Source organism: Chelonoidis abingdonii, chromosome 4 (genome assembly GCF_003597395.2).
Source record: "Chelonoidis abingdonii isolate Lonesome George chromosome 4, CheloAbing_2.0, whole genome shotgun sequence".
NCBI classification, from domain to species: domain Eukaryota; kingdom Metazoa; phylum Chordata; order Testudines; family Testudinidae; genus Chelonoidis; species Chelonoidis abingdonii.
Window position 1 is genome coordinate 6,119,960 of NC_133772.1, and position 9,813 is coordinate 6,129,772.

The 9,813-nt window shown below is 62.1% G+C and overlaps 2 protein-coding genes across 2 annotated transcripts in view; one reads left to right on the forward strand and one right to left on the reverse strand.

Annotated features, from left to right (window-relative positions):
* The window catches only part of CABP2 (calcium binding protein 2), a 14,063-nt gene extending 5,109 nt beyond the window's left edge, over positions 1–8,954 (forward strand). Inside the window, exons 3-8 of the mRNA XM_075065977.1 lie at positions 5,901–5,949; positions 6,984–7,015; positions 7,423–7,557; positions 7,926–8,035; positions 8,611–8,758; positions 8,929–8,954. Coding sequence (XP_074922078.1) covers positions 5,901–5,949; positions 6,984–7,015; positions 7,423–7,557; positions 7,926–8,035; positions 8,611–8,758; positions 8,929–8,954 — 500 coding nt within the window. The remainder of the gene's footprint in view (positions 1–5,900; positions 5,950–6,983; positions 7,016–7,422; positions 7,558–7,925; positions 8,036–8,610; positions 8,759–8,928) is intronic.
* AIP (AHR interacting HSP90 co-chaperone) overlaps positions 1–9,813 on the reverse strand; it is a 340,731-nt gene that overhangs the window by 270,629 nt on the left and 60,289 nt on the right. The gene's annotated exons all lie outside the window — the stretch shown is intronic.

Here is a 9,813-nt window from a genome sequence, read left to right on the forward strand (position 1 = left end):
ACAGGTTTAGCCCAGCGGCCCTTGGGTCGCAGCTGTCTATAGTGCCTCCTGTAACAGTTGCAGGACCAGCTACAACTCGCTGGGCTTGCGCGCGACGACGCAACACATTCACACACAACCACACACACACACACACACCACACACACAACACACCACACACAACACCACACACACACACACCACACACACACACACTCACTCTCTTCTCTCTCTCTCTCTTCAGCTTCTTGCTCCCAGCTCCTCACACACACTCCCTTCATCCTTGACTCCTCCCCTTGCCTGACGTGGAGTGCAAGCTCTTTTCTAAAGCCAGGTGCCCTGCAGGTGTTCTAATTAAAGTAGTATCTCTACTGCCTTCTAAGAAAGATACTTAATTGCTCCAGGTGCCTTTTGATTAACCTGGAGACAACTGCCAGTTGGGTTACCAGGGTCCTAGGAGTTTGTTTAGCCTGGGGCTAACATACCTGTGAGGGACAGAACCTGCTTCTCCTGCGCTGGCCAGGAGTAGGTACTCTCTCCTTCAACGCTCTCTGCTGTGAGGAACAGAGGAGAGGCTGCTGACTGCTGCTGGCGTTTCCTGGCTGTGGCGGCTGGGCCCTCGCTGCTGCTGCTGCTGTCTGCTGCTGCTATGCTATGCTTGTTCCTGCTCTGCTTGCCCCCTGGCTGGGCTAGCTGACACCACCCACCCCCTCTCTCTGCTAGGGTCAGCTGACTGGCTGGCGTAGTAGATTTCCCCCCCCCCTCCTTGGTTCCTTGCTTTTTACGCCACTACAAGCCCTTCGAGGGGGGGGGAGAGGGGGGGCTGCTGGCCTGCTATCCCAGAGCGGGGGGGTGTGAGGGACCCGGCTCTTTGATTGCTGAGGACACTTCTGAGTGGGGTCCCTTTTCTGCCTGCCAAGAGACCAGACCACCACCACCTGGAGCTGCTGGGGTGCTGTGGTTCAGTTGCTGCGTGAGCTGTTGGAGCCCTTTGGAGGGAGGGTGAAGGAGGGAGGAGACCGCCTGCTGTGAGACGACACGTGAAGACCGACTGTGAGAGGGGTATTTTCTTGGACTTGAGCTTTTTCCACCTGTTGCTCTTGTCGTGGGGGTTTGTCGACTGAGTTGCTGTGGGATCACCGGGGGTATGTGCGGGGAGCCTGCCCCGGTCCCATCTGTAGTTCCCTTTCGCCCCCACCCCATCGTTAGCCCCCTTTTCACCACCCACTTCGCTGGTGTTTTTGCCTAATCGCCTTTGGAACTACCTGCCTCTAGGGACTGAGCTGCTCGCCTTGAATCCACCACGCCACTGCCATCATTTGGGCCTTGCCAGCAGCAGCGCAGCCTTATACTTAATTGACTTTCGCACAAGTTGCCTTGTGGGCGCACCACCTTCCCCCTCCCCTGACTGGCCCCTTTCCTTTTTTGTCCGCCCACCTATTTCCTCTGTGTGCCTGCTGTTTTGCCCCCGCCCCTGCAGCTACCTCCGCTAGAGGTCCCTCTGTTCTCCCATTCTCAGCTTAGCCTTCTCCCCCACCCTGTCTCCCCCTGCCCTGATTGTGGGTCCCTCCCCTTGATGCGCCCACGCCCCCCTATTCTTGTGCCTTCCCCACATTTGAGTTTTCCTGTTCACTTTGCAGCCCCGCCATGCTGGCCTTGTCCCCCTGCATCCCAGTGCAACTGGCGCGGACGGACTCCCCTCTCAGTTGGTCGGCTGCCCTGTCATCCTTTCCAACCCTAGGTCCTTGGTGCTCCCGCACTCCTTAGCCTTCTTTCCTAGGGCAACCCTCCCTCCCCTGCCTGCAAGGACCTAGCGGGGGAGTAGGTAAACGGTGCGTGGCCTCTCTCCTCCCCTCCCTCGCCTCGTTTTGTTCCCCCTCCCCGCTGTCGTCTTATATGGCGACGCGGGACGCGGCGGGGAGGCCCCACGCGATGCTCCCACTGCCCCTTCTCCACCTGCCCCCATGTCCACTCCCTAGCCCTACCATGCCTCAACCGCCGCTGCCGCTTCCACCTCCACCGCCCTGCTGGGGCACTGGGCGCTGGGCGGAGTACCGGGGAGACCTGCCGCTGCTGCCACGTCCATCCCCCCTTGCGATTCGGGGGAGCTGCCCCAGCCGGTGGGAAGGGTCGGATGCAGCTTGGTGGGCAAAGAAGGGTAAGTGGCCCGCCTAAAAAAGGCCAGGCCCTCCATGGCGGCACCTGCCGCCCAACTGCTTCGCAGCCCTTCCCGGTGCCGGCATCCCTCCCCGCTATCCCTACCCCAGTCTCTGCGGGGCTGTCCCTCCCCGCGCCCCCAAGGCATACGCCCAGGTGGCGGCGGCCCCCCGCCTGCCACCGCCTCCTACTTTTCCGACCACCGCTCTCCACACCCATTACAGGTTGGTGCCGGGTGACCCTTTCCACTTCTTAGACCAGGAAGTCTTCTTCCTGGTGCCCGCCCGCCCACGTGGGCCCTGACGTGCGGGCGTTGGCGATACGGTGGTGCGGGCCCACAGACCATCGTGGCGGCTTCCATTAGGTACGGGAAGTGGTCTTCTTCCTCCGCATGGAGGCCTCGACCGCCCAGGGAGGCGGTTAGGAGGGGTTCCTAGCCGTTAGGGGCTTGTTGCGTCCCCCTAGGAGCCGTTTGGAAGACTTCTGGCGGGGTTCCGCTTGCGTTTCCTGACCTCCGTCCCTCCTTTCCTGGTCCTCAATGTCCGCCCTGATTGCCCGCCCTTTCTGCCCTGGGGCTTCGCCCAATCTCCGTCATCTAGCCTCTCTTTCCCCTTGCGGCTGCAGAGTTGACCCCCGTCCCTCCGTTCACGTCCTCTCTTCGCCGGCAAGTGCAGCTTCAACTGCCGCCTGGCGGCGCCGTCGAAGCGGGGAGAGGCTCGAAGGGGTCCCTTTCTGGTCCCCTACCAGGGGGCCCACTACCGTTGGTGCACACTCGACACAGGGTGGGCCCGGTGCTACCTCCTGACGGGCGACTGAGGGCGACCGTCCCGGAGGGATTGCCCTTTGGCCCAGCACGGAGGAAGCGTCCCGGGGCCCCTGAGCCCGGCACGGTGCCCGGCCCTGTTCATCGCCAGCACCCCTGGCCGACCAGGCCCCTGAAGCTGACCCTCCTCTTCCTTCGTCGGCCATCGGCTGTAGAGGAGGGATTGTCAGCTGGATGTGTGTTAGATCACCTCGTGCTGTTCGGGAGAGGGCTCTGTCCCGAAGGGGGAGATTCTTCTCTCTCTATGCCGTCCCACCACTGCTCTGCGTGGGGTCCCTGAGCCCGTTGCCCTTGCCCCCGATCCGAACCCCTGTTGAGCCAGCCCGCGGATTGATTGCCATGGAGGGCTTGGTCGTCCCTTAGTGCAGGGAAGCGGAGGCAAGCGGAGAAGGGCTCGAGTCTCGTTAACCCGTGGCAGATTCGGAGGCCCCGCGGAATACTAGAGCCAGGAAGGGGGGCGCCGATGACGAGCCTTCCGCCTTGCCACATAGGATGACTCCATTTGTATGGTCGCCGGCTGGGGACTTCGTGCGCGAGACCGGAGCTGGTAACTTGTTGTCTCCTCCGGGACGTCCCTTCCCGCTGGAAGCCCCAAGGGAGCCTGCTCTCACCCCCCTCCCACTCAAACGTCTCTGCGAAGTCGCGAGGTGATTTTTGTCACCTCGGGTGCTAGCGAGCAGGCCTCCTGGGGTGGTGGATGCGGGCGATCTCCCTGTCACTCTTTGAGGAGATCGAGGCCCTGCGGTCTGACCTCCAGTCACGCAGGGGTGAGGACGAACCCTATCTGCCAGCTGTGGCCTCGATTGGGCGACCTCCACCCCGGTCCCCTGTCCCCAGTTGCTTTTCCCTTACGCTTTTCGCCGTTCTTTGCCTCCCACTCTGGGGTCCCCTGCGATTCCTCCGTCGACCCGGCTAGCGGGTGGCCCTACTGTTGCTGGGCCGCCGAGCCCATTAAGGCGCGGCCAGTGCCCCGCTTGCCGGGACCCAGTCCCAGTTGGGTATGCCCTCTTGCGTGTGGAGCAACACCCGCCCTCTTTCCTAGGCCGGGGACCATTGACAAACTTCTATCTCCAGATGCCGAGGCTGCCCCACGTTGCCCACTGTGGCCGCGCCCCGGCATTCATATCAGGGGGTCCCCTTCCAGCTCCAGATCCCTGAGCGGCCAGAAGGAGCCACGTCACAGTGGCTCACCTTATAGGGGCTCAGAGATCCCGTCTCTGCTCCCGCTTCCAGATTCTTCTCCCTGATCCCGCCCCAACTCCTGTTAGCCTGTCCTTGTCCCCCCACCTCTGTGGCTGCCAGGTGCGCCCCTGGATGCCCCCAGGGTGCAGGCATCCGCTTAGGTTTTTCCATTTCCCGACCCACCAGGGCTGCTGTTCTCCTTCCCGCCACCCCTTGTTCAACCGTGGGGAGCAGCGGCGTTGGATCGCGTGGCGTCGCCATTGGACGGCGCACGTCGGGTCTGCCCTCCTGCTTCCTGCCTCGCCTCGAGTGCGCGCCACGGGGCTGTTCATGACGGGCGGCCCCACTCGGAACTGGGGACAGTCATTCGGTCGGTATGACCCCACCCCCCCTTGCGGTGAGGAGGAGCTGCGGAGTTCCTCGACGAACGTCCGTGATGGCTCCCGTACAAAGAGTCCAAATTCTTGCGCTCCAGCGCTTCCCTTGGGGGGATTTTCCATCAGCGTCCTCCGGGTTTCGAGGGCCCTCATGGGGCTGAGCCGGTCTAGAGGACCGGGAAGCAGGCTTCCGCGTCCCCCCTACCAGCGTCCGCCTTCTTCCGTGACTCTCGTTAGTCACCTATGGTTGGTAGGTCCACGGATTGACTGCGCGCCTGCTAGGCTGTAGGGCGTGTCTGCTGGTGAAGGATCCCCCCCAGCCCTCCTCGCATTTTTCTGGCACCGATCATCCTTTGCAACGTTAACCCGCGCGCCCTTGTAGGATGGGTCTCGCAGCGACCAGGTGCTCCTACCATTCTTGGAGGGGGTGTACTTCTGTGATTTTCCTGCGGAAAACCCACTCGGATACGGCCGCTGAAAGACTAGCTGCGCGGCTGTCTGGAGTGGGGAACGAGGCCTACTTTAGCCAACTCTCGGATTGCTACGTTGACCTGGGATTTAGTTGAGGCTTGACGGAATTGGGTTTGGTTGTGTGACATTCGTACAGGTTGGAGGGTGTCATGAATTCCAGGTGCTGCGACCTTGTTCTTTCACACCCGAGCACTACGAGTCCGAATGGTTAAGAGAGGTGACTGTTTCCAGCCTTTAGGAGGTCTGAGGCTGTGACCGGGCTCGTGGCTCGCCCTGCTGCACCCTCGGGTCCGCCAATCCGAGTAGGGGCTCTGTCCGCTAGGTTTAATCTTGTCAATGCTTCGATGCGCCTGCCTGCCATCATGGCACTCGGAGAGTGACATTTTTAGGTTGCTTTTTTTCAGCAGATGGCGTATGCGTCACGTCTCAGGCTCACCCGTGGATTCTTGCTTCGTGAGTGCCTGGTTCCTGGGCACGGGGTTTTTCAATATCCACCCTTGGAGACCGGAAACGGGAACGCTGGAGTAGAGGGTGGGCCTGGGTTCCCCGCAAACTTCCCAACTCCTGATCAGACACAGGAGGAGCTGACTCAGACTGTGGGTTCCACAAGAAGGGAAGATCACTGAGGTGAACAAATCCGCCAATAAGCGCAGGACCCACCAAGGTGGAGGAGGAACTTTGTCAGTACCCGCACCCCTCCCACACCCACTGCCCCATGCCCACCTCCACATGGCTCCCTCCCTGTGCTCACCTCCACATGGCCACCACCTGGTGCCCACTTCTACATGGACACTGCCCTGTGCCCAATTTGTTCTGCCCACTGCTCCATGCCCACCTCCACATGGCCACTGCCTGGCACCCACTTCCACACAGTCACCCTGCCCCCACGCCCACCCCACCACAGCACCCTCCTCCCACACCTCCATCTTTCTGCGCCAGAGCATCACCATCACTCAGCTTATATGTACCCTGTGCCCCCTCCCACACCACCACCCTGTGCCCCCTTCCACACCCCCTCACCCACTTCTACATGGATACTGCCCTGCGACCACCTCCCCATGCCCACCTCCACATGGTCTCCTCCCCACACCCACTACCTGCACCTGCCTCCACGCACCCTCCTCCCCACTGCCCTGCGCCCACCTCCCCACAGCCATCGCCATGTGCCCATCTCCCATGGCTTAACTCTGACCCTGGGCCTGCAGGTCCCAGCCACTCTGTCGCTCTCCATAGCACCTGCAGGGAATGCAGCCAAGCAGTGCCCTGCAGGGTGCAGCAACCCCCAGAAGCCTTGGCAGAATGAGGTATTCGCCACCTGGCTGAGAGGCCTTAGGTTGGCACAGGGAGCCAAAGGTGAAGCCAGGGTTCAGCCTGGCCAATGCCAGGCGTCCTTGAGCCATGCTGCTGGAGAAGCCAGCCTGGCCCCTTCTCCCTGCCACAGGGGATCCCCTGGTCTCTACGGGGTCTGCCGTTCCCCTAGACAGTCCCAGTGGCTCTGTCGCAAATCCCTGGCCTGAGGTCCCAAGGCCAGGGAGCGAACAAGTGATGCCAAGGGGCAGGGACAGAGTCCTACGGATAGTTTATCCCATGTTCCTCACAGCTTGTACCTGCCCCAGCGTCCTCTCTGCACCGTGCCCTGCTCCCATGCCTCCTCCCCATCGCCCAGCTCAAAGGTACATATGCCCACCCTCGCCGGTTCCTCCCCCATACCCTCCTTCCTATGCCCTCCTCCACCAGCCGCTCCAACCCACACCCCCACTCTCCATCCAGCACTTGCCGTGCTGCGCCCCTTGCCAGCCCTGCCCACAGAGCTGCCAGCGCCTGTGTCATGCAGCCACAGAGAGGCCACCCAGAGCACCCATGACATGGACCCAGGGTCTAGCAGATGCTGAGCTCAGGGGAGCCCTTGGGCAGGCTGCGCCAGGACCTGGCTGGGGGAAGGATCCGCAGCAGCCGCTACCCTCTGACCGTTCCCAATTCTCCTTCCTCCCCAGGACCGAGAGCTGCGGCCGGAGGAGATCGAAGGTAAAGGAGGGAGCGGGACTCTGGGATGGGGCCAGCCTGCCCCGCTGGGGATCCACCCCCAGCCAACTGCGAGTGCTGCGCCCAACCACCACACACAGGGACATGGGGCTGTGCCCTTCTAGGCAGTGCTGGCTCTGATCCAGCCCCAGGGTGGGCGACTGGCTGGCTCAGGGGGGATGGGGACTGGGGCACCGGGCCTTTCCCCTCTAGGGGTCTCCTTCAACTCTCCTGCCCCCATGGAGCACTGTGGGATATGTAACGAGTTTGGTGGGTCTCAACCCATGTGGACCCACGTCCCTGTCAGTGGTTGGTGCATGGTGTGCCCTCCCTGAGGGCCAGGCTGTGGTGTCGGAGTGCCTTGTGGTGCCCAGCACCCCACGCACTGTCATGGCATCTCCCCTGCCCAGAGCTGAAGGAAGCCTTCCGGGAATTCGACAAGGACCGTGACGGATACATCAGCTACAAGGACCTGGGCGAGTGCATGCGGACCATGGGCTACATGCCCACCGAGATGGAGCTCATCGAGCTGTCACAGCAGATCAGTAGGTGCCCATGCTCACCTGCTGGGGGAGGCACAGCGCCCCCACCAGGGAGCTCCCTGCTGGGCATGGCCCAGCCACTGCAGAGCTGCAGACCCCTCACCCCTGGCACAAACCCCATCAGGCCCCTTTCCTGTAGGTTACAGACCTCATGAGGTCGCACCCTCACACACACCCCATCAGTTGCCCCAGGACAGAGACCCAACAGGCCTCCCCTCCCATGGGGTACAGACTCCATCAGGCACTTCTCCTCCAGGACATGGTCCCTCATCACCCCCGCCTCCTGTGGGGTAGAGTCCCCCGCCAGGACCCCACACTAGGCCCAGTTCCCATCCCGCCCCATCCCATGTAACAGCGTCCCTGTCTCACAGCTGGGGGGAAGGTGGATTTCGATGACTTTGTGGAGCTGATGGGCCCCAAGATGCTGGCAGAGACGGCCGACATGATTGGGGTGAAGGAGCTACGGGACGCCTTCCGCGAGGTGAGAGCCCGGCGTGGCCCCACGCACCCCATGCACTCTGTGTGGCCCAGCCATGGGCTTCTGGTGGTGTCCAGTGGTGTACCCCAATGGCACCGCTCTATTGATGCCACAGCCTATAGGGCAGAGCAGAGGACAGAAACAAGGCAGCTGAACTGGCTTCCAGCAAAGGGAGGGAGTTGGGCAATTGCCCCAGGCATGAGGAGGGGAGCCGGGGCAAGGGGTGGGTGGCTGAGGTAATGGGGTTAGGAGGTTGGGGCAGGGGGCAGGTCTGGGGGTGTGACAGGGAGTAGGGGGGCAGTGGGCCCAGGAGGGCGGTGTGGGGGATGGGTCATGTGAGAGGGCAGGACAGGCCTATGGATGTGGGAGAGGTATTAGGGGTGGGTGGGCAGGGCAGTGCCAGGGACAGGCAGAGCCAGATGTGGCCAGGGCTGTCCTGAGCATGCAGCAGGTGGGTGGGTTGGGCCTGGGGGTTAGGTGCGGGCCAGGCCCAGGTGTGGGCAGACGTGCCCTCAGGCAGTCTAGGGACAAGGGGACTGTGCACCCAGCCCAGCATCTGGCTAGCGCTCTCCCCACAGTTTGATACCAATGGGGACGGGCGGATCAGTACAGCCGAGCTGCGCGAGGCCATGCGCAAGCTGTTGGGCCACCAACTCAACTACCGCGAGGTGGACGAAATCCTCAAGGATGTGGATCTCAATGGAGACGGCCTGGTGGATTTTGAAGGTACTGTGTGGGCAAGGCAGTGGGATCTAATGGTTAGAGCTAGGGGCTGGGAGTCAGGACTCCTGGGTTCCATCCCCAGCTCTAGGAAGGGAAGGGGGCCTAATGCGTTGGGGAACTCCTGGGTTCTTTACCTTCACTGCCCTAACGGTGTCCTTGGGTTACTCTGGCAGAGTTTGTGCGAATGATGTCACGCTGAGGCAACAAGTGCCAGTGCAGAGTGCGGGACGAGCCTTGCTGTGCCTTACGGAGAGGAGGGGGCTGCAGAGAGCTGGCTCCAGCGGCAGCTTGGAGGGTCTGGACACCAGAGCAGCACAACGTGCTAGCACTGAGCAAGGACCTCACCTCTCTAGTGCTGGCCCTGACACAGTGCCCCCTGACCCCCCACGCCAGCCCCGCTGCTGAGCTCTGCCTGCACCTCAGCCTGCTCATCCTGCACCCCAACCCCACACTGGCCTCTGGTCCACTCTGCTCGCACCCCCAGATGGCTCCGCCTGCACCTCAGCCCATGCCATCCCTTGCTGCTGAGATTGGCCTGCACCTCCAAGCCCTGGAGCAGGCCAGTGCTTGGAACACAGACTCAGCCAGACATATACCTTGTAGCAAAGTGCTGGCCCTCTCACCTCACCCCTGCTCCTGCTCCCACCCTTACGCTGCCCCACCATTCTGACCTTGCCCCTGATACTGCCCCTCCCACACCAAGCCCTCCCCACAAACACTGCAACCCAACCCAACTCCTAACACTGTTCCCAACACCCCAAACCTGCCCCCGACCTAGGGCTGTCCCCGGCATGTCACCCCAGCAATCTGCATGCACCCCAATGCTACCCCTGACTTTGCCCCATACAGTGCCCCCCACACTCCAACCTTGACCTGGCACTCCAACACAGACCCCTGCACTCCAACCCTAACGCTGCCCTCTGCATCCTGACCTTGCCCCGCCCCTAATGCTGACCCCTGCACCCAACACCCACCCTTGCACCTTGACCCTGACCCGTAACGTGGACCTCCACATGCTGACCGTGCCTCCTGCCCCTAATGCTGCCCCCTGCACTCCA